Source organism: Macaca fascicularis, chromosome 9 (assembly GCF_037993035.2).
Source record: "Macaca fascicularis isolate 582-1 chromosome 9, T2T-MFA8v1.1".
NCBI lineage: Eukaryota > Metazoa > Chordata > Mammalia > Primates > Cercopithecidae > Macaca > Macaca fascicularis.
Window position 1 is genome coordinate 30171288 of NC_088383.1, and position 24649 is coordinate 30195936.

The 24649-nt window shown below is 46.0% G+C and overlaps 1 protein-coding gene across 34 annotated transcripts in view; it reads right to left on the reverse strand.

The window, feature by feature from the left end:
* Positions 1 to 2730: 2730 nt before the first annotated feature.
* LOC102125303 (supervillin) overlaps positions 2731 to 24649 on the reverse strand; it is a 275990-nt gene continuing 254071 nt past the window's right edge. For 20 of the 34 annotated variants that reach the window (XM_074001307.1, XM_074001301.1, XM_005564890.5 and 17 more), the window contains 9 exons: positions 18465 to 18616; positions 15557 to 15662; positions 14696 to 14903; positions 12128 to 12261; positions 10046 to 10201; positions 8014 to 8157; positions 6806 to 6930; positions 3804 to 3959; positions 2731 to 3703 (listed from right to left, as the gene is read on the reverse strand). In XM_074001307.1, the coding sequence (XP_073857408.1) occupies positions 3617 to 3703; positions 3804 to 3959; positions 6806 to 6930; positions 8014 to 8157; positions 10046 to 10201; positions 12128 to 12261; positions 14696 to 14903; positions 15557 to 15662; positions 18465 to 18616 (1268 nt within the window). In that variant the 3' untranslated portion in view covers positions 2731 to 3616. The remainder of the gene's footprint in view (positions 3704 to 3803; positions 3960 to 6805; positions 6931 to 8013; positions 8158 to 10045; positions 10202 to 12127; positions 12262 to 14695; positions 14904 to 15556; positions 15663 to 18464; positions 18617 to 24649) is intronic. The other 14 variants (XM_074001319.1, XM_074001317.1, XM_074001311.1 and 11 more) reach the window with 1 other exon arrangement.

Sequence of the window (24649 nt, forward strand, 5' to 3'; positions counted from 1 at the left end):
CATCTCCAACCTCAGCCACGTTGATCTTGCTGTGTGCACAGATTTGCCTTTTTGGGAAGTTTCATATAGAAAGAATCAAACAATATGTGGCCTTTTGCATCTGGCTTCTTTCACTTAATGCTTTTGAGGCATATCCATGTTGTAGTGACTATCACATGTATATCATGTATACGCAGGAATATGTGTCTCTTTGCCATCGGGGAGGACGCCATCGCATGGAAGTCCTGCATTTTGTTTTTCTGTTTCTCAGTTGACGGTCATAATGCCGCTATGAACATCTGTGTCTAGGTCTCTGTGTGGACACACACGGCTAATTTTATAATTAGAAAAACAAAACCAAAGGGCCAAAATGAATTCTGGAACTGTTTCTGGAATACATTTCCTTTTACCAAAATGGGAATTCTAAGAGTGGGGCAGGAAACGTAAAGTAGGAGAGAAGAAGCAGGCTCGCAGCAGCCTTTCCCCTCCTCGGATTCGGGAACGAAGGGGCACGATTGTCCCACTCTGGAAGTGGCTCATATCGCACAGTTCATCCAAAGCTCCGGAACACGTTCAACATCCTGTCTGCCCCGCGGCACCTCTGACATCGATCTCAACCCAAACACCCACCCCTCTCATGAGTCCCTTCGTTCACGGGCAGCAAATGAAGGACATCCCACTTCCCTGCCCCTGCTGCATGTAGTGAGAGCAGGGGTTTGAGTTTGGAGGACTGTGGAGAAAAGCCCCAGGCACCAGTGTCAATTCAAGGGCTGAGACTTTGAGGTTTAGCAATTTGCATGTTTCAGCTTCCCAGTGCACAAAGGTCAAAGATTGCAGTTATAGAAGGAAAAGGATCAGAAAAAAAACATAGAAAATAGGATCTGGTTCTGTAAGCAGGAAAGAGTTGCAGGAAACAATTCAGAGGAAAAGAGGCAAAAAGTAAACTGGCACTACAAGCTGGGGTGTCTTATTCACCAAGAAGAGGCAAGAAGCAGACGGACAGCACATTTTGTGGGGGACAATAATTTTTATTTTTTTTGAGACAGTCTCACTGTATCGCCCAGGCTGGAGTGCAGTGGTGTGATCTCAGCTCATTGCAACATCCGCCTCCCTGGCTCAAGTGATTCTCGTGCCTCAGCCTCCCAAGTAGCTTGGACTACAGGCGTGCACCACCACATCCAGCTAATTTTTGTATTTTTAATAGAGACAGGGTTTTTGCCATGTTGGTCAGGCTGGTCTCAAACTCCTGACCTCAAGTGATCCACCTGCCTTGGCCTCCCAAAGTGCTGGGATTACGGACATGAGCCACCACACCTGGCTGCCAATGTTTAATACAAGTAGATAGACAATTTTAAAGGACTTTGGAAAAATCTGATGTTAATGAAGATTAATGAGGACGCCTGTCTTATTTATTCATTACAGCAGCTCTCCACTAGAAGTTCCTGTAGCAACTCAACCTCCTTCCTGGGTATCTAAGGATCCAGGTGATTTCTGGAACCTACTGCAGAGGTTGTAATCCTGCCTCTTTCTGACCCTGAGGTTGCCCTAGTGACTCTAGGAACCTTTCTCCACACCTCTTTGTGTGCTATCTATGGGACATAGACTTTGAACCTCTCTCTCTTCTTTTTCCTCTCCTTGCTTTGGTTTAATCCATCATTTCCAGGTGTGTGACAACACTCCCTAACTTAACCCCCTTGCTTTCCCATTTTAACTACCATCACAATAATCTTAATACTGGCAGGTATCTAGCACTTGGCAATTTTCAAACAGCTTCTACCAGTTCCTTGCTCAGAATCTTGTGATGCAGGCAGGATAGCTAGGAGTGTCTCCTTTTAAAGGAAATCGAGGTAGAAAAGTTCAGTGATGACCCAGTATCATAAAAATCATAAAATGGTGAGACCAGGAGCAGGTTATAGGTTTCCACCCTGGTGCAGTCCCAGGATGGCGCCCTTAAGTCCTGAACTTTCAGGCAAATATGCTGTGACTGGATGTGTTAAATTAGACTAACGGAGTGGGGAAGGGCTATGAAAATTCAGAGTAGATCTGAATATGTTCACAAAACCATGGATTTAAGAACATAGGAGCTTGTGAGGAGTTTTCTAATTGATTTTTAAGTTTTCTAGATGTCTTATCCATACAATTTTTTTTTGTTTGTTTTTGAGACGAAGTCCCTCTCTTGTCACCCAAGCTGTAGTGCAATGACGTGATCTTGGTTTACTGCAACCTCTGCCTCCCGGTTTCAAACGATTCTCCTGCTTCAGCCTGTTGAGTAGCTGGGATTACAGGCACGTGCCACCATGCCCGACTAAGTTTTGTATTTTTAGTAGAGACTAAGTTTCAACATGTTGGCCAGGCTGCTCTTGAACTCCTGGTCTCAGGTGATCCGCCCGCCTCAGCCTCCCAAAGTGCCGGGATTACAGGTGTGGGCCACTTCGCCTGGCTAATAAAATTTTTTTTAAAGGCATTGAGATCCTAAAATTGAAATTGTAGATAGAGTTGTGGGATAAAGAACTTCTGCTGAATGATGATTTGCTGAAGTATGTCTTCAATATAGTACTGAGTACTAATTTTATGAGGCAAATAACTCTGTATTTAATCTTATGACTTTGTATAAAATCTTGCCCTAAACTAAATTCAAATGTATAGTCATTTATACTTAATGACAAAATGCTGGTGCTATGTTAATATTTAAAAAAAAAAATTCCAAAAAGGAACATGCTTGGAATTCAATGTGAACCAATCAGTTCATTGTTGTGTTTATTCTGATGCTTTTATTTGGGAGTCCTGTATCACAAAATGACATGTGTACTGTTTACAAGAGGTATTAGAAATTGAGATGTTTTTATTTTGACTATTTGAGAGTAAAATCGTAGGTAATGTTCCAAACCATCATCAAAGACGCAGAGCAAACTGTTCTGTATAGAAACTGTACATAAAAACAAGGCACTATACATTTTGGGGGAGATATTAAGGTAGAAAGGCTGATTCGCATAGATTCTCCAGAGTCCATGCCATTAAGTACAAATTCTTTGTTCATTTTAGCACCGGAAGCAGTACTCAGAACAAGTCATACCTAATGCTGCAGGAAACGTTTCCAAACGTGTATGAAGATACGTATTGGTGGCAGAGCTAATTCAACAGAAGCAACTCCATCTACCTTTTCATATTATTTTGACACCAAAACAAATCTTGAAAGTGAATGAATACATATTGCTTTGTTAAATACATATTTGACTTATATGGTGTTTATATAAATATATATATATATTTTAGAATCCACAAACTATCAAAATAACACTTTATAAAGAGAACTGCTTCAAAAAAAAAAAAAAGAGGCATTGCCTAGCTGGAACAAGAAGGCAGTGCTATCTATAGCAGCTGCGGCTTAAGTGCACATAATAGATACTTTTATTAATTCTGATAACCCGCTGAATGGTGGAAAGAAGTTTCCAAACAGTTCCCTTGAGCATTTACAAAATACACAACTCCCGGACAAGTAGTATCTTTAACAATGTTGGGTTCTGAAAACTCTAATTGAAAAATACTTTGTGGAAAACACCAGTCCAAAAATATATATCCATTTCCCTGGTGCGATGGTACTGGACGTGACTCCGAGGTTCCTCTGGCATCTCCCCACTCAGAACAGGCCTTTTGCTTTCTTCAGGTTCACCTGCTTCCAGGCGGGTAGGGTGTTGTATTCGTCCCGTGTCATGTCTAGTGCAAACTGGAAACATTGGGAGAAGCGCCCCGCGGCTCAGTGAAATGGGCTGGGCGTGCGTGTGTTGTTTTACTCCCATCCCCACCCCACCGGAAGAACCGCTTACCTCGAAGTCTTCATCGGTGAGATAGATCTCAAGCTTCAGAGGATCAACCCCCTCCGGGAGTGGCCTGGCCAGGAGGTCGGCCAGCGGGTAAATGGTTTTACAGAGCTTGGCTAAGACGTCTTCCACGAGGGTGATCTGATTGGAAACTTCTGTGTCCTAGAGAAGAGAAGGGGGCAGAGAGGAGAGCTTGTGTCCTACATTTGAACTTGTTTCATTAAGTGCTTGCAAACACAGCCCTGTGCCATCTGCACACAGCCTGAGGACGCATGGCTCCATATCACTGAGGAGGAAGCGTCTCTGAAAGATAAGGGATTGCCCAAAGCCCTGCAGTTGTCCAGACTCTTAGTTTTTTAAATTTTTAAATTTTAAATTAAAAAATGATATTTTTTGAGACAAGGTCTCACTCTGCTACTCAGGCTGGAGTGCAGTGGTGCAATCATTGCTCACTGCAGCCTCCAGTTTCTGGGCTCAAGTGATCCTCCTGCCTCAGCCTCCTGAGTAGCTGGGACTATGGGTATGGTGCATCACCACGTCTGGCTAATTTATTTTTCCTTTTTCTTTTGTTTTCTTTCTTTTTTTTTTTTGGTAGAGAACTGGGTCTTGCTATATTGCTTAGGCTGGTCTCAAACTTCTGGCCTCAAGCGATCCTCCTGCTGGGATTACAAGTGTGAACCACCACACTTGACCTCAAATTTTGTTATTTTTTAGAGAGAGTGTCTCACTGTCACCCAGGCTGGAGGGCAGTGGCTCGATCATAGCTCACTGCAGCCTTAACCTCCTGGACTCAAACAGTCTTCCCACCTCAAGCCTCTGGAGTAGCTGGGACTATTGGCATGTGCCACCACGCCCACCTAATATATTTTAAAAACTTTTTTGGAGAGACGGAGTCTTTCTCTGACTTCTAGATGTTTTCTCACCTTGTCACAGAGTTTCAAACAAACCCTGTTTCAGAACTGTCTCTGGAAAAATGTTTAGGGACTTTCCTATGAGTGAATTACAGACCAAGACTAGTAGATTTGAAGTCTAAACACCAGAAGCCTCCAAATAATGGAATTTGTTTAAAAATGTTAAAAAATAACCTGAAAAGAAATCACATCCCTCTTCCCTCCCCCAGCTCCATTTCTTAATCTGAAATAGAAAAAGGTCAGAAAATGCATCTAGAATATTCTGGAGCAGAACTTTTTTTTTTTTTTTTTTTTTTTAACCACTGTGTGAATTTAATATGAACAAACTATTCTGGGTAAATTCTCATCCTCCATTAAACTTGGGACCCCAGATTGGCTGCTCTCCTTTTGGGTGGGTGGATGATGGGAATGCATGACTAAGAACTGCTGCTTATATTAGAAATACATGGGGCAGACTGGTGGTCAAGAGGTGGATTTTGGGCTGGGTGCAGTGGCTTGTGCCTGTAATGTCAACACTTTAGGAGGCTGAGGTGGGAAGATTCCTTGAACCCAGGAGTTGGAGACCAGCTTGGGCAATATGATGAGACGCTGTCTCTATAAATAATATAAAAATAGGCTAGGCATGGAGGTGTGCACCTGTAGTTCTACCTACTTGGGGGGGCTGAAGTGGAAGGGTCGTTTGAACTCAAGCATTCAAGGTTTGTGTGAGCCATGATTGAGTCACCACACTGCAGCCTGGGTGACAAAGCAAGATCCTGTCTCTAAAAAAAGAAGAGGTGGGTTTTGGATGATTTTGCCTGCATCTGAGTACTGACTCCTCCACTCACTGAAGTCACTTTGGCCAAGTGACTTCGTGTTTTTGTGGCCTCTGCTCCCACACCAGTAAAATGGGGATAACAATAAGATAGATCTTGATGGACTGTTCTGATAAATGAGAAAATCAGTGTAAAGTGCTTGGAGATGTGCCTAGTGCAGAGTGAGCACTTGGGGAATGTTAATTATTTGTATAACTTGCTGGTTTATTTGGAATAAACCTCAAAATTAACTCTCCTAGTCTTGAAATTTGAGAAAGTTATGTTTGTCTTATCTGAGTTCCTTTCTCAGGAAACCAACCATCAGGCCTCTCTGACAGTATCAAAAAGCCAGCAGTGGCTGAGACCAGGCCGTAGTCAGCCCCTTCCCTGTGTACATCAAGTCCATTTGGCTCCAGGGAGACAGGTTAGGGTGAGCAGTGACGTCTGTACTACCCAACAGGCCCTCTCCATTGCTACGCAGAAGTAGACTCTGTTTGAAATTACTCGAATTTCCTATAAAATACACTTGGGTCATTTCCCCAAGCAAAGCAGCTCTCCACATGGTAAAAAAAAATTAAAATGGTTAAAAAAAACCTATCTCTCACCAAATTAAAACAAATCCTTGGATTTGCTATTGCTAGCAATGTTAATAGCTCATAAATAAGAAATTCAACATAGCTATAGTAAAATTCTTTCCTGTGTGGTTGGAAAAGAAAACATTCTAGATAATAATATATTTTGGTAGACAGAAGTTATGATAAATGGCTCATGTGGAAATACCAGGTGGTCTCATAAAAGACAATATTAATGAGATGTTGAGCGATACCTTATCATAAGTGAGTCACAGTACATCCATTCATTCAGTTATCTGAACACATTAATTCATCAGATTTCGTTTGTGTCTCCTCTACACAAGGTTAATGTCTGGAACATGAGGGTTTGATTGTGTGTCACATGGACACTGAGAGACAAGCGATGCCAAGCAACAGATTCTTGGCAAACAGAATGAAGAGTTCACGGCTTTTATGTACATATATAGTCCTCAGCATGATTAAACTCACCTTTGCTTTTAAGTTTTTAAAATTTAGGTATCATGTGTAAAAAATTACTACAATGGTTAACTGATTTTCCATTAGACTTCTCTTCTTCCTAAGCAAATTCTATGTCGACTTGTTAAGATGTTACAAAAGGAAAAATATTTTCCCACTTTGACAGTGCAACTGGATGTTCTCCCCAAAGTAAAGTCAACCCACAATCCAAAAGGCGCAGGAGCCACCTTCACAGGGCAGGAAAGCGTGCTCACCATCTCTGTGATCTCAGCAATGTCCTCTCTGTGCTCCCAGCTGGGAAACATATTCGTGAATGTCAGGGGCTCCAGGCCAGCATGGATAAGGTAAGACTTGGGGGGTGGTTTCTTGAGATTTTTCCCTGTAATTACACAGAACAAAATGTCAGTAGACCCAAGGGAGAGGGAGACCCTGTCTTTCACTGATTTCCCTTGAAATCTTTTCTTCGTCAGAACTCATGACTTCATGCTTAAAATGCAAGTTACGAGTAGTTCATAACAACACATGGATAATGTTTATGTAAGATGTTAGTTTCATGCCTGTGACTACAATTGTGACCTATAATCAACCTGAGTCTATACTTCTTGAACCTAACAAAACGCTCTGTATTCCTGGAAGGGAGAGCTCCTCTGTCTGCAGCTTCTGGCTGGAGCATTTTCTTCCTCCTGAATTCACTGTAGCGGCTTCCCTCTGCCTTCCTACCACGGGATTAACTCCAATATGGCTGACAGCGAACGACAGCATCTTATACATCCACATTCACTATAACATTGGGTGGAAGGTTTCATATGTTACTTATTGCTAAAGAGTTTTTCAGGAAGAGAATCAATTGCACATACTCAGTGATGTTAAACTAGTTTTATCAATGAAACTGTAAAAATTAAATAAGATATTAATCACTGGCATTTTCATTTTATATAAAAGACTAGAAATTTCATGTGTATAGTAAAGAACCACAAACTTACTATGGGTATTTCTCTTTGGATATAATACTAAAAATAATAATGAATAATAAAAAGGTTGGCAATGGCCATTCACTGCTTGGGGGAGACCTCCATTCTCCAACAGCATGGTAGTGCCTGCAGATAATGTACATGGCAGAGGCCAACTTGTCTCTCAGCATGATCAACCCTGAGTACAGTGGGGTTTTAATCTGCCTGGGGTGTTCCACAATACAGCCTTTATCCTTGAGGGTAACAAGTTAGCCTCATAATATCAGACAGAAAAACTAGTTATTCTTCAAGCTGGCAGCTGAGAATGCGCTAATCTAAAAATTAATACATCTCAGAAGGTTAAAGTGGAAAAAATTGGTTTCATCACCACCGGCCAGGCTTTATGGATGCCGGCTTTCACACGCAGAAAGGGAAGGGGGTCTCCTGGCTGGGCGTGCCTGAGGGGCTTCCCCATCTGTTCCGTGCTGCAGGCGCGTTAGAGGGAGCCTCACCTTTGCAGTACTGGAGCACGGTCTCCATCGCGCTCTTCCGGTCGGAGGCCCAGCGGATGCGGGCAGAACCAGTGATCTTGTTCTCAATGGGCCACCAGCCTTGCCAGAGGTACACCTCGTGGTGATTGTCAACAAGGAAAAGCGCTGTGAGGGCAGGGACAGAGCTCGACCATCAGAAGCTCTTTCACGGACACTTCCAGCTCACTCCTCCCCAAACCTAGTGGATGCTGTTCCTCCCCGCTGCTGTGTCATGGGGGAAACCCCCTTGGCCGTCAAACCAGGGGCAAAGAGGCAAACAGAAACCCAGGACACCCCAGCCCTTTGAAAGGTCAACTGGGAGAAGCCTCTAGGCAGAGAGAGGTGGCGTCAAGGAGTTAGTCTCTTTCATTCCTCGTCCTCCAGGTCCTCCTCCTTTTGCCCAAGCTGAAGCCGCTGGCCCTTCTGGATACTGGCAGGACTGTGCTAAGAGTGGAAGGGATAATGCATGTGCCACTCAAGGGGCTGTTAGCACCACGTATCTCCAAAGAGCACAATCAACACTGGAGCACACATCTCACGGCAGACAGGTCAGAGGCGTTCCTGCCCTGCGCGCGACTGCTTAGCAGTGAGGTGAGCTCATGGTTCTCTTACAGAGAAATGGGCTTTAAACATCAAAACTGTGAGTGGTGGCTCATGCTGGTAATCCCAGTGCTTTGGGAGGCTGAGGAGGAAGGACTGCTTGAGCCCAGAGGTTGAAGACCAGCCTGGGCAACATGATGAGACCCTATCTCTACAAAAAGAAAAAAAAAAAAATTAGCCCGGTATGGTGGTGCATGCATGTAGTCTCAGCTACTCAGGAAGCTAAGGAGGGAGGATCGCTTGAGCCCAGGAGTTCGAGGCTGCAGTGAGCCATGACTGCACCACTGCACTCCAGCCTGGATGACAGAGTGAGACCTTGCCTCTAAAAAATATAAAATGAAATAAAAATCAAAATTGTTCTACTGCCTTTTCCTCCTCACTTTTTCTCCTCCTCAAATTGTCAGCCTGACTCTTACTCCACGGGGCAAAACGCCTCTCACTGTTGCTGGTCAGCTCACCGTGTGTCCTTTCCCAGCATGCGTTTCAGGATTCTGTGAAAGCCACACTTTGAAAGCCCAGTGGAGGTTGATAACCCGCCCTGAGCCCCAGGATGAAGGGCGTGGGCACAGCCTCTCTTTCTGATGGCTAAGATTTTCCAAGCATGACATGTGCACTGGTCAAACTTTCAGTGGTGCCCTGGGCTCTCAGTGCAAGGTGAGGTCCCTGGCTGCAGCTCCAGGCTCTTGTAATGTGAGAAGCAACAAACCCAAACTGAGAGGCAGCTGACCTTGGCTTCGTTGGAGGGCAGGCGGGAGGGGCTGTCAAGCCCAGTCTCTTGTGACTTTCCCAACCAGAATGAGGGCACAGAGCCCTCACCTTGGGATCAGAAGACCTGGGCTGGAGTCTTGGCTCTGCTGTGGAGCCTTGGTATGGCAGACCCTGTTCCCTGGCTAACTTAGCCAATACCCCAACACCCTTCTCCTCTGCCATTTGCTTCCCCACGCTCCCTTGCAGCTGGGGCTGGCCATGTGACAGGCTCTGGCCAATGGGATGTAAGCAGAAGTCTGCTCGGGGCTTCTGGGAAAACATGTGCTTTATCTGATGTGGCTATTAAGTGGCCTTTTTCCCTCCCCACTTCTTTCTCTTTCTATCTTGAATGCAAACATGATGGCTGGAGCAATGGTAGTTGACTGGTGACCATGCAGCACCAAGACTGAGAGGAAGGCTGGGAGAAAAGCAGAGACGCCAGGCTCTGCTTGAGTCTCGTTCCTTATGCTATAAAGTGTGGCTGATTTCACCCTCCTTCCTTTTGGTGTAGGGGTGAGGATGGAATGAGTGTAAGCACATGTTCTGGGTGTTCTGGGAGTGTGCTTGGCAAACAGAAGCTGCTTAATAAATACCAGCATAAAATCAAAAGGCTTTCTGGAAGATGTGCCTTCTAATGCTCAGCATAGCTGCCCCCTGCAGGCCTTACCTGGCTGGGGCGCACTGTACAGATCTTCCTGCAGGAAGGGCATGGAACTGACCACAGACGGGGCTCGGGCAGGGTACACAAACTCCGTGGCCGCGAAATCCCCAGAGGAGCTGCTGAGGATGAACAGGCGGGGTGCGAAGTTAAAACTTCCAGGATCTTTGAAAGAAAAGAGAACAAAGCTGAAGATATCATGTGCATCCAAGTAAATTCCAGATGAAGAATGAATGTAAAATACGAAATAATTCAAAGCACTATGGAAACACAGGTAGGATTTATCTGAGCTTCAAGGTGGAGAAGGCCTTTTAGCAATTGCAATAGTAAAAGAATGAATCAAAAGGAAAAATAATGCATTGATTATAGAAAAATGAAAAACAACAATGCAAAATTAAAAAGAAAAGAAAAGCCAAGTAACAAATGGGAAATATTTGTAATACAGCAACTAGTTAATATCCTTAATACATGAAGGGACATACATAAGGAAAAAATAATAAAATGTACAAAAGACACAAATAGAACACTCACCAAAGTAGAAACTAAAATGGCTGAAAAATATAGATACATATGCATATATATACACAGATATATGTATGTGTATATCACACATTATGTATATAAGTATACATATATATGTACTTCCAAGTAAAACAAAACAATGCTTAGCTATCTGTCTCCTTTCATCAATTTGGCAAAGAGGAAAAAGATAATATGTTGAATTTATGATTGTGTTGAGAAATGAACGCTTTTGTATATTGCGAGTGAGAATAAAACTTGGCCCGAGCTGATACATGCTATCAGACTTTCATGATGAGCACGGCAGTTCCACATCTAGGAATTCCTCTCAATTAGGAATGAATGTATAGGATTATTTAAAAAAGTATTCAAACTGCATTATTATATAAGGGAGAAAAATCAGAAACAAGAAACAACTCAACTTCCCAGCTGCCAGAGACTGTCAGGTAGAGAGTGGCATATATTCACAGAATAATAGAATATCTCACGGCCATTAGATATCTAAATTTTAATAACTTGGGAAATTATTCATAATAAAGGAAAAAAGCAGGTTACAAAACAGTAGATCCACATATTATTTTTTAAAATAGATATTATATTATAGCATAGAGAAATATGAATTCTGTTACATCTAAGAAATGTGGTTATAAGTGACTTCATTTCTTTTTTTAACTTCTCCATAATTTCAAACGTCTTCTAGGCATTATGTTTAAAAAGCTATATAAAAGTTTATAAACATTGAGGGGCAGAGTATTATGAAGCAGTTATGAGGATACTCCATTGCTGCCCAGCCTTGGGCAACTTGATTAACTTCTGTATGCCTCAGTTTCCTCATCTGTAAAAATGGCACAGTGTTGGGTTGTACTAACGGAGTTACTATATGTAAGGTGTTGGCTGGTATCTGGTTTGTTGGAACTGCTTCACAAAAGTTCGCTTTCCTTCTTATGTTCATCTGTATTTTGAGAACAGCTGGGAAAGCACCCATATACACACCTAACCTCACCCCGGTGAACGGGAGTGCCTATTCTATACAGACACGGCCTTTGTATTTCCAAGCAGGTTAATGACTGAAGGGCTCTGGAAAGGGGATAAGAGGTTGGCTTCCTTCCCCAGGTCCCACTCCAACACCCAGAGAACTGCTGTTTCTCAGGTGGCAGCTGAGGAAAGAAAGAAAATGGTGCCCTGAGTCCCTAAGACCCTGGAAGATGGCTTGGTCCCCAGGAAGCCTTGGGAGCTGATTCGCCAGTGGGAATTTGAAGTCTTGGTGTCCACGTTAAACTCACCCCCGGAAAGAAAAATACTGTTCAATCAGCTGGACATAATACTCATCACACTAGATTTCAGACAGACTGAAGAATTAAGATAAAACATGAATGGGGCACAGTGGCTCAAGCCTGCAATCCCAGCATTTTGGGAGGCTGAGGCAGGCTGATCACTTGAGCCCCGGAAGTTGAAGCTGCAGTGAGCTGTGATCGCACCACTATACTCCAGTCTGGGTAACAGAGCAAGACTCTCGTTTCCAAAAATAAACAAACAAAAAAGCCAGATTGCAGGCTGTGGATGCCACATTACCTTGAAGCATGCAATCATAGGCTTTCCTGTCTCTCCTTCCCAAGGCGTCCCAGAATCCGAGTGGCTCGGAGCCTTCATCACACTCGTGTATTGTGACTTTGCTGCTACTATGCAGTCCTGCTTCCAGAGGGCATCTGCAAGGGAGAAACGTCAAGAGTTCTTTATAAGTCTGGAGAGTGCTGGCGACCCAAAATTACTATTACTATTATAACAGCTTTATAATAGCTTTCTTGAGATATAATTCACATGTCATAAAATTCACTCTTTTTATGTGTACAGATTTTAGTGTATTCACAGAGTTGTGCAACTGTCATACTAATTTCAGAACGTTTTCATCTCCTGGAAAAGGAAGCCCTGTACCCATTAGCAGTCACTCTGCATTTCCCCCATCCTTAGTCCTCAGAACCCACTAATCTACTTCTGTATTTATAGACTTGCCTATTCTGGACATTTCATACAGATGGAATTATGTATGTTCTTTTGTGACTGAGTTTTTTAACTCAATGTGATGTTTTTAAGGTTCATCCATGTTGTAGTATGTATCAGTACTGAATTCTTTTTTATGGCAGAATAATATTCCAGTGTATGGCTTTGCCACATTTTTTTCATCCATTAATGTGTTGGTAGATATTTGGGTTATTTCCACTTTTTGACCACTATGACTAACATTGCTATAAACCTTCACATACAAGTGTTTTCATTTCTCTTGGGTAGATATCTAGTAGAGTTGCTATTCATATGGTAACTGTATGGTTACATCTTTTGAGAAATTGCTAGCCTGTTTTCCAAAGTGGCTGTACTGTTTTACAACCTCCCCAGTAATGTGTAAGGGTTCCAATTTTCACATCCTTGCCAATACTTGTTATCGTCTGCTTTTTTAAAATTTAAAATTTTAATATTTGTGGGTATATACTAATAGTAGGTACATATATATATGGGGTACAGACATAAAATTATTAAAAACTAAACCTGGAGATCAGTTCACCGTCTTTTCTACTTTCTAAGGAAAAGCAATTCTTCCTCATGAATGGAAAAGTGCTCTGCGGTTTATGAGTGTGCGTGGTGCAGGAGGGGAAGTTGACTTGCCCCTAGGGAGGGATGTTTAATGACATCTAATGTGTCACGAACATTACACGCATTTTTATATAGAACAATACATATTGACCATTTCTTGTCTTTCTCTCCTGCTAGAACATGAACTTCATGAGGACAGAGACTCGGGCTTATTCACCACCAAGTCCCCAGTTCCTGACTCCAGTCCTTCGGGAGTTAGAAGCAGGTTGCCCAAAGTTTGTGTTGTAGAAAAACCATTTTTCCAAGATTTATAGGATAAGTCCTGTACGTCCAGATTGCTTGGCGCCATGGGGTACTCAGTAAATATTTACTGAGTGAATATGTGAATGAGCTCTTCGTTGTTTTTCTTTTCCTCAGTGGTCCAAGTAAACCCTCTGATGGGCCCCAAATGCCTTGGGCCACCTCAGGGCACGTGATTTCTCACCCCTCCCCGTGCCCTAGCCCACAGGTGGTGTTTTCAGATGAAACATCTTGTTTCACATCTGCCTGCCTGTGGAGAGGTGACCTGCTCTGTTCTCTTCTCTGCCCACTCTGTGTAGTGTGTTTTCAGAGCGGACACAGGGGCCCTGGCCACTGCCCTGTTCCAGAACCCAGAGAATGGGGCTCACCAAATCAAACTCTGGTGGCATGTTGTACCCCTAGGAAGCTCTTCACTTTTACTCACTGAGGTCCTCACGGGTCTCAGTTACCTCCTGAATGCCTGAGTGACACTGGGCTTCTTTGGCAGCTTGCAACGTTTATTTTGCCTGTGTGGCTTGAAAGCACAGAGCCACAGCGGCAGACCACCCTAGCGGGGGGCCGGCCACCACAGCGTCCTCCCTGGGCTGTGGCCTTCACTGCCCTTCCGGTTCCCCTCTTCCCCAAGGTCCCCACTCAGTGCTGTCTCACAGTGTGCTGAGCCTTTGCAAGTGGCCAAGGGCAGGTGCCTGCCTGGGAGGGGAAGAAAACCCAACCCGGAAGTACTGTACCCGGGAAGTGCCCAGAGAGTCCGATCCCTCCCCATTAGGGGCTGCTCTCCAGAATGGGGGACATCTTACCGTCTGAACAGGTGGCAGTTTCCCACCCTCGTCTTTAGCTTTTTAACACTCCGCTGTTCTGGCAAAAGAAAACTCAAAATCCCTAACAGGTATTTGAAATGTGCTCCCTTTAAATATCAAAGGCCCCCAGGCTTCCGATCCAAAAGCAGAACGGCAACTATGAAGAAAGAACCCAGAGTGCTCGCGAGAGTCACTCCCTGGCTCCTCACCTGCATTAGCTCACCCAGCCAGGTAAATCCTCAGACCGCGAGAGCGGCCCCCAAGTCGGAGGTCTGGACTGGGATGTGTGTCCTCTCTGCTTGGCATGTCAGAGGCCCCCGACCACGTTCCCAGCCATCCCTTGCTGCAGTCACTTTCAGCAGCCTGGGATCTGCTGGGAGTCTTGGTAGCCCTGAGCCTGCCCCGTCCCTCTGGGAAGCCCGGTGTGTGGGGGCCTCGTCGCAGACACAACACTCACTGTTCCTTGATCTTGTTCGCGGCGGTCCTTCCGACCTCCTTCGTGTGAGCCTGGGCTTTGCATCCGTGCCACAGGTAGATGAGGGCCTTGTTGACGTTGAGCACCACCATGGAAGTCCTGGACCTCAGGCTGCTACAGTGACAGGCCACTTCCAGCAAATTCCCTTCCACGGGCACCTCTCCGCGCACGCAGTACAGCCGCCACTCACCTGCAGGGGGCACCAGCGGCGCGGAGGAGTCAGGACGTGAGCAAGTGGCAGCGAACGCCGCCCTTCATGGTGCCCGCTGTGCCGCCCACGGCAGCCACTTCCATCCAGGCCCAGGGACTTAGGGGACTAGAGGGGCTGAGGCACTGCGCAGGGAGCCCTGCCAAGCACTGAGGCATCAGGCCTTCCTGCCACCCCCAAAAGTGGGTTCTTAGGTAGGTAGAAGCAGGTGATCTGAAGTTCACAATGTAGAAAAATCATGTTTCCAAGATTTATACAACAAGTTCTATAACAGGCACACTTTAAAAGGCTCTAGAGCTAAGATTTTTTTTTTGTGGGGGGTGCTGGTCAACAAAATTTTCATAATTTATAATAGAAGAACCACTGATTTTTCTTTCCTCCTAAAAAGAGCAGACAGAGGAGGGGAGACCACCTTCCAGCCTCCTGCGTGCAAAGGTGAATCCTCGAGTAAATCCTCCAGAGAGAGACAGGTCACAAACACCCATAGAGCTGAGTTATCAGGCAAACCTCAGGAGGCTTTCAGAGGTAGAGCCACAACTAGATGAAGACAGACTCACTTTCAGCCCCCAGCTTATAAAAATTCCTTCCAAGAGAGGGAAAGGCAAAGTCGAATTCCAGCAGTAAAAGTGACTTACTTTGCACATTTTCTTCTTCCTCTTCCCGCCTCCCGGAGTGCACCACCATCCCCCCCTGGAAACACTGCAGGAAACAGGGGGGCTCCTTTCCCTGGAGAACTTGGACCTTCCAATGTAAACAGAGGTAAATAGGTAACGGGCGTGGGGTTTTCGAAGTCCTAAAAACAATACATGCCTCTCGTGGAGAATCTGAAACATATCAAGATGTGCAAACAAAAGCAGTGCTAACACTACGGCCTAAAGAGAAGCTCTGCGAACGCTGCCGTGTGCGGCCTCCTCTCAGGGTGTTACGCAGGGAGGGTCTTCTTTTCCTAAACAAAATCGGAGCCTTGCTTTATAGTGATGTACAGCCTCATTTTCTTTACATAATGTTGTTCTGTCAAGCAACATTCTTTTAAAACATGACTCCTGATATTTTAATGGTATTCTGTGGTTATTGATGTCACAAGACTGATATAAACACATTGTTAACAAGATAGCTCTCAGCAATGAGAATGACTCATCGCTGACTTGGTAATCATTCTAGGGAAAATATATGGTTTGCGGCCACCCCAGCAGTCCACTCAGCCTCTCCCTTGCTGTTAGAGAAGGCTTTTCCTTCGGGTGTTATCTGCACCATGAATAATGTTAGGGTTGTGTCACCTCCCTCTAGGACACCGTTACTTAAAGAAATGTTTCCTGGAGCTGGTAGTCAGGGGGCACTGAGGGGAAGCATTTCTCACTGTGAGTTAATTTATCAATCTCAGTGCCCATTTTGCATAACCAATTGCCATTTCTTGGCAGTATTTCATATCTAAAATGATTTTCCAGGGTTGGATCATGGCTCACACCTGTAGTGGTGCACGCCTGAAGTCCCAGCTACCCAGGAGGCTGAGGAAGGAGGACTGATGGAGCCTGGGAGGTCAAGGCTGCAGTGAGCGGTGATGGTGCCACTGCACTCCAGCCTGGGTGACAGAGTGAGGCCCTGTCTCAAAAAAATAATACAAATACAAATAAAATGATTCTCCATCCACTGGATTGGTAACAGGTAAAATGCTCACATGAGAGAGATTAAGACTCACACTCTGAGGCTGATTTTGAAGGCATGATAAAAGCATTTTCACTCATGGTCTTTACAAAAAAAAATAAAGGGGGCCTGGTGCGGTGGCTCACTCCTGTAATCCTAGCACTTTGGGAGGCTGAAGCGGGCAGATCATGAGGTCAGGAGATCGAGACCTTCCTGGCTAACACGGTGAAACCCTGTCTCTACTAAAAAAAAAAAAAAAAAAAAAATTAGCCAGGCGTGGTGGTGGGTGCCTGTAGTCCCAGCTACTCCAGAGGCTGAGGCAGGAGAATGGTGTGAACCCGGGAGGGGGAGTTTGCAGTGAGACGATATCGCACCATTGCACTCCAGCCTGGGCGACAGAGCGAGACTCCGTCTCAAAAAAAAAAAAAAAATCTATTAAGTAATTAAAAAAAAATAAAGGGGTAGTTGAAATGATTATTAGGAATAAATTAAAATGCAACTGTTACCAATACCATTTCTAAAACATAGTCCATAGTAGAAAATATTTTTTAGGGAACATGATTGGTTCTTGGGACAGTGGAAGGCTGGGTGAGTGTGGATCTATTTCTGGCAAGAATGTCTCTGCAGCCTTCCCCCATGCTATTGTTACTCATTCATCCAGGAGAATAAAGAGGTTTGCACATGGCATTGTCCTGTTGTCGAAGAATCCCAGAGTTAAATCTTAATGGCTGGTACTCTGTACTGAGCGGACGAGACCCAGGCAGAGATCATCTGAATGTTAGAGACATGTCTGCAGGCCTCGGATCTGGGCAGCAGTCCCTGCCAGGCACGATGCAGGCCCTGGGGTTAGAAGGCCGTGGGGTTGTAAGGCCAGGGCTGCACGGTCTGTCATGCTCCTGGGAGATCATGTAGCTTTAGGTGGTGAGAAGTGCTGTGAAAATAAAGGGATCAAGTGCAGGGACTGAGAATGATGGGAGAATGAGAAGGCTCTGGATAGAGCGGGGGTTGGGGGCAGGGTTCAGGTGACATTTGAACAGAAACCTGCCTCATAAGAGGCAGTACACAGGGGTACGTATGTAGAGGCAGTATGGAGTAGGCAGGGGAAGTTTCCAGATAGTGGAATGAGGCATAGGGCAGGAGGTGAGTGGACGGCAGTGGTCTGTGGAACAGGAAGAGGCTGGAGTGGCCTGGGTGGAGGAGACGAGCAGGAGGAGCTTGGAGAGGTGCCCGGGGCTCACCACGAAGGTGCTGGAGCCCCAGGAAGCCACTTAGACTGCAGTGTGTGTGGCAGACAGCAAGGGAGTGACCCAGTCTGACCTGTTCCAGAAAACCCACTCAGGCTGCCGTGAATACAGGTGATGGTCGTTCCCAGTCCTTACATTCACCTGATACTTCCTTCAGGTAGATTCGTGTACATGGAACAACTGATCAAAGTTTTAAGGTTCTCGTGACGAAATTTCAGGATGGCTGCTCAAGTTACACTTCTCACCCAAAACACAGCATCCTCATCCTACTGAGGCCTTGCCAGCTGGCCCTGGATCTGTTCTTTAAAAAATCACCACCATTGTGAGAAGTGGATGATGGCATCTCTTTGTTTCACACACAGTGCCTTGATTGGTTAGGTGGAAACCTTTCAAACATCGGCCATCTGCACTTGTCATGTGGATTTCCTATTTGCAGATACAACATTTTCTCTGGGATCATCTTACAAAAAGTGGGAGGAAGAAAGAAATGGGAGGCACAGCCTGAAATCTGCAGAAGCCAGATCAGGACTGAAGTGCTTTGGGTGACATGGTCTTCCATTATCAGAATCATGTTGGGAGGGACCAGGCCGAGCGCCATCGGCTTCCAGGAGAGGACGCTCCTCTCAGTCCCTGGGGTGTAGAGCTCCCCAGGACTCACCTGGGCCCCCCTTTCCTCGTCCAGCTCCACCGTCATCAGCGCCGACGTACCCTTCTCACTCACTGTGGAGTGCCGGCCTTGCCAGAAGAAGTAGACGCACTTCTCTTTGCCAGCCGCCCTCACCGAGTGCTCTCCCTTCTGGCGACTTCCCACTGCAAACACAGAATGGCAGACGGACAGGTCAGCAGCTGACACACCTGAGGAGAAGCAAATGTCCGGCTCACTTCCCCAGGGCCTGCGAGGACCAGTGGCAGAGAGAGCCTCAGGCCTGGGGCTGGGGAGAAACCATTGGCACCTGGAGGGAAGGTTGGTCACGCCCAGGAGAAGAGAGAAATCACCTTCCTTCCAGCTCCTGACTCAGAGCTCCAACGAGGGGGAAAAGGATCTGAGGGGCCCTCTTGGTGCCCTGAGAAAAAGACCTGTCATCCGGAGGGGGCGGCAGATCACTCCAAGTGTGCGACAGAGTAATTTCTTCAAACTATTTGGTGAGGCCAGGTGAGTGGCTCATGCCTGTAATCCCAACACTCTGGGAGGACTGCTTGAGGTCAGGAGTTCAAGACCAGCCCAGGCAACATAGCAAGAACCCACCTCTAAAATAATTTAAAGAAATTAGCCTGGTGTGGCGTTGCACACCTGTAGTCTTAGCTACTTGGGAGACTGAGGCAGGAGGATCACTTGAGCCTAGAAGTTTGAGACCGCAGTTAGCCATGATTGTGTCATGGCACTCCAGCCTGGGTGACAGGGTGAGACTCTCTTACACACACAAAAAAAGTATTTGGTGACTGCTAGAGCAGGACCCAGGGCTCACACAGACACAAACGCATTTTCCATATTACGCCACTCTTCAGCAAGAGATTAGCTGGTAGGGAAAAGATATTAAAAACACTAGCAGGGCCAGCTTTCAGTACAAAGGAAAAACTGCAGGCTGTTAAAACTATTCTAGTAAAAAATACAACTTTGAAGTTTTCAAGTTCTGTCAGAAATGAGGAGATAAGTTGCTGACATATCACTTGAGCATAAACTAATCTGGGATTTCATGTCTGTCACCAGGGCTGCTGCCGGGATTAAATAAAAATTAGCCAGGCATGGTGATGTAGTTCGAGACCATCTGGCCAACATGGTGAAACCCCCATCTCTACTAAAAGTACAAAACAATAGCTGGGCATAGTGGTGGGCACCGATAATCCCAGCTACTCAGGAGGCTGAGGCGGGAGAATTGCTCGAACCCAGGAGGCAGAGTTGCAGTGAGCCGAGATCATGCCACACAGCACTCCTGGGACTACAGCTGATGGTCGCCATGGCTGGCACCACACAGGCACTCAGTAAACATGAGCAGCACAGGAGGCAGATGAGACTGCTTGGTGTGGAGAGCAGTCATGGGGAGGTTACAGGGTCTCCCTCTGTCACCCAGGCTGGAGTTCAATGGCACAATCATGGCTCACTGCAGCCTCAGCCTCCTGGGCTCAAATGATCCTCCCGCCTCAGCCTCCCAAATAGCTGGGACTACAGGCATGCTGTAGTCCCAGGAGTGCTGTGTGGCATGATCTCGGCTCACTGCAACTCCGCCTCCTGGGTTCGAGCAATTCTCCCGCCTCAGCCTCCTGAGTAGCTGGGATTATAGGTGCCCACCACTATGCCCAGCTATTGTTTTGTACTTTTAGTAGAGATGGGGGTTTCACCATGTTGGCCAGGATGGTCTCGAACTACATCACCATGCCTGGCTAATTTTTATTTTTAACATTTTGTAGAGATAGGGTCTCACTATGTTACCCAGGCTGGTCTCTAACTCCTGGCCTCAAGTGATCCTCCAAAAGTGCTGGAATTATAGGCCAAATGGGCATTTTAGACGTCGTTACAGACATCCAAATCTCTACCTGTAAGAATATGTCTCACTCTAGATTCCCTTCACTCATTCACGCATTCAACAAATATTCACTGAGCGGGGACTTCAGGATTCGGGGCTACAATGATGAACAAGATAATGAACAAGACAATGATGAAATTTCTGCTAACTTAGCAACAACACTTTGCCTTTGAATAGCAATCTCACTCTTCAAATAGTGAACATTTGTTGCACTAAATAGATTACTGAGGAAAGATATGTTTCAAATAGATCATAACCGTTTATAAAGACCTTGAAATCTGTTAGCACTCAAATACATTGTGTAAATACATATTCACACTTAAATAATCAACATCACGTCCTAGCATTGCAAAGAGACCTGAGTGTATATACCCAAAACAGAATTGTATCTCTTTTTAAAATTACTTTTATTTTAGAGACAGGGTCTTGCTCTGTTGCCCAGGTTGGAGTGCAGTGGTATGACCATAGCTCACTGCACCCCTGAACTCCTGGGCTCAAGTGATCCTCCTGCCTCAGCCTCCCAAAGTGCTGGGATTACAGCTGCATGCCATCATGCTGGGCTCATTTTTTATTTTTTTGTATAGACAGGGTCTCTCACTATGTAGCCCCGGTTAATCTCAAACAATGTGAAGTGATTTTCTCACTTCAGCTTTCCAAAACTCTGGGGTTACAAGTGTGAGTCTAGAATTTTCTTTCCTTAAAGATATTTTATGAAGCAAACATTTCACTAGTTTTCATTACAATTTTCCTGCACATACCCAAATTTAGTCCTATATGCAACTTAATTTTTCATATGTGTATTCATTTTTAATTCTGGTAATGTAAAGATTAAATTTTTAGTGGTAAGAACTTCTGGGCTATTCTCTTTTTTTTTTTTTTGAGACAGGGTCTCACCCTGTTGCCTGGGCTGGAGTGCCGTGTGGCATGATCTTGGCTCACTGCTACCTCTGCCTCCTGCGTTCAAGCAATTCTCCCACCTCAGCCTCCTGAGTAGCTGGGATTATAGGTGCCTGCCACTATGCCCAGCTATTGTTTTGTATTTTTAGTAGAGATGGGGGTTTCACCATGTTGGCCAGGATGGTCTTGAACTCCTGACCTCGTGATTTGCCCACCTCAGCCTCCCAAAGTGCTGGGATTACAGATGTGAGCCACCATGCCCTGCCAGCTATTCTCTTTACAACCGTGATTAGTTACCTAATTTAAAGTGTGGACATGTTATGCCATCAAGGCACTTTCAAGAATAAGTTTGGTACTAGTAGTTCTATTGAGGAATAACAGAAAACACAAATATGAAGACTGTTCATGGTTAGGTATTCTTGCACCAGAGCCACCTATTTATAGGAACTAGACATCTATCAGGCCCTTGATGTCTATCAGCCTGGCTCAGCATCCCTGGGCCCCTCGAGCAGCTGTCCCCTGACCCTGCTGGAGTGCGAGCAACCCTACCCTGCAGGCGCTGGGCCAGGACACTGACCCCAGCAGGCCGGCCAGCCTCGGCCAAGCGGAGCCTCTACCACCTGTGCAGCTGCTGCTTTTTGCTGACACTCTCCCAGCAGTGCTGCCTGAGCTCTGACTCGGTCCTGTTTGCAGGTGTGCTGACCCTCTCCCAGCAGTGCTCCCTGAGCTCTGACTCGGTCCTGTTTGCAGGTGTGCTGACCGTCTCCCAGCAGTGCTGCCTGAGCTCTGACTCGGTCCTGTGTGCAGGTGTGCTGACCGTCTCCCAGCAGTGCTGCCTGAGCTCTGACTCGGTCCTGATTGCAGGTGTGCTGACCCTCTCCCAGCAGCGCTGCCTGAGCTCTGACTCGGTCCTGTTTGCAGGTGTGTTGACCCTCTCCCAGCAGTGCTGCCTGAGCTCTGACTCGGTCCTGTTTGCAGGTGTGGCTCTTGTGGGCACCAGTGATAGAGGAGCCGGACGAGTGTCACCAAGGCGCCAGAGCTTCTGCGTTGGCTACAGAGTGACTGCAAGTGCCATCGGGCTGTGCTTCTGCTGCTGGAGGGATGGTCTGGAATCTGAACACTCCCTGCTTTAACTTAATTCTCTAAAGCTGGACTTTTTCTAAGTTGTAAGTCAGCTGGAAAAGATGTTGTTGGAGCTGGCTGGGGGATGTCCATTGTGTTTATTGGGAAGAAATGTAGAAAGGAATCACCTGGGTCAAATCATATTTCCTAGGGGCCTCCAAGTCAATAGTCCATGAAAGTCTCTGAACTCTTTGCTTTATTTTTAATTAATTCACTTTAACAGGTTTACTCATTCATTCACTCACTATTACCTCCTTTTCCCCTCATAACTAACAGCTAAAGTAAGAAAATGGCTAAATTAAACTATGTCTGGTTTTATACAACACGATTTCCCTTTTTGCATTCTAGGAACGGGCACTCCAAGTGCCTTAATTTGTTCTTTAAAGCTCCCAGTTCCATTACTCCAAAGGTGAAGAGATCTGCCTGCCCCAAAACACACTCAATTCCCTATTATTGTCATCTTTGGTAACCAGCATCAGAGATGATCACTGTACATGCCACCTCTGCACGAGAGCAAGAGCGGAAATCCACGGCAGTGACTCTTCGGAAATTATTATTTTGGGGAGATCCATGTTATCTCATCCTCAAGTTAAAAACAGTAATTATGCTGTTCCTGCTGACACGTCAGTGATGAGTATTTCCTGCACCTACAATGTGAACACAGGCCAGGCACCTGCTAAACGTCGTATATACCTGATTATAAAGTCCTGTGAGCTGAGTACTATAATCCCTATTTTCCAGCTGAGAAAACCAAGGCTCAGACAGGGTAACTTTACCCAGCCCACACAGCTGGTAAGTGAGGGCCTGAGATTCTGAATCCCAGGCTGTAGGGCCCCAGTGCCTGTGGCTTTCCCTCAAGGGACATGGCTCCTTACGAAAAAGGAAAGGAGCAGTTCCAATTGCTTGCTCATAAGAAATTAAGCAGATGAGAAATGCCACTCCCTTTGGGAGGCTGAAGTGGGGGATGGTTTGAGCCCAGGAGTTTGAGACCAGCCTGGGCAACATAATGAGACCGCATCTCTACAAAAAAATAAAAAATTAGCCTGATATGGTGGCACGTGCCTATAGTCCCAGCTACTTGGGAGGCTGAGGCATGAGGATGGCTTGAGCCTGGGAGGTTGAGGCTGCAGTGCGCCGAGATTCTGCCACTGCACTCCAGCTTGGAAGACAGAGTGAAACCCTGTCTCAAAAAAAAAAAAGAAAAAAAGAATGAAAAGAGAGAAAGAAATGTCCTTCCCATTGGGGTTCCTTGTCTGACACCCCACTACTCCCTGGAAGCAGAGGCTGGAGCTGCCTGGGCCCTGGAAGAGCCCATTCCTGCTGTTTAAGAAGCTCCTGAAGTTTGATGCATTCAGCGGCTCAACGTCAAGTCGCCTTGCCGCTGGTTCAACCCTGACCTGCTCCACGGTCTGGTCACTGGGCTCTTGGGCCCATCCTTGTAACCAAACTCATGGCTCCCCACATCCTGTGCTGGAGCCCCACTCTGACTCCCTGCCTGCAGAGCGGGTTAACAGCACAGTTGGGTTTGAAAAGAGGCAGGCCTGGGTGTGAGTGTCCAGCTCTGCTCCCTGCTAGCTGTGTGGCTTCAGGCAGGTTCCTTGATCTTACTGTCCTGGTCCTCATCTGAGAAATTTGCATCACAACAGAACAAGTCTCACGGAGCCCAGTAGGCACTCAGTTAGAGACAGGGTAAAGCCCCCAGCATCATGCCCCAGGGGGCGAGGGGACCTCTGGGCCACAGCCGGCTCTGCACAGCACACAACCCCATTGGCCATGTACTCAGCAAGGCCCGCCTGCTGGCTGTTCCTGCACTTGCTTTATGTCATTGATACCACATGCGTCTTGGAGACAGGGTCTGAAATATCTACTTGGTCCCTACAAAGTGTCTTCCATAGAGTAGGTGCTCAGGAAATGTCAGCTGATGAATAGATACATCTTGTATAAATCAGGAAAGAAATCACGTGGTTCTGAGCCTGCAGTTTTCTGATCAGCAAACAGCTGCCTGTGCTTCCTGTGGCCCCGGGGGCAGGTGCACCTGCACAGCAAGGGGGCTGTAAAGAGGCGAAAAAACTCTCTTCTGAGTTGAAATCACAGACCTGTGACCTGCATGCTCTCCTAAACGGGAAGGGGTGAGGAGCGCTGTGGGAAAGGCTCCTCCTTGGCAAGGAAAGGGGTGATTTCTCTAGAGTTCACCAGGCTCCCCCTTTCCCCAGCGCCGAGCATCCAGGCAAGTGTTTTGCAATGGGGTCTGTCACCATCAGGAACCGAGGAGAGTTTAGACTCTGCATTTACTACACCAGAC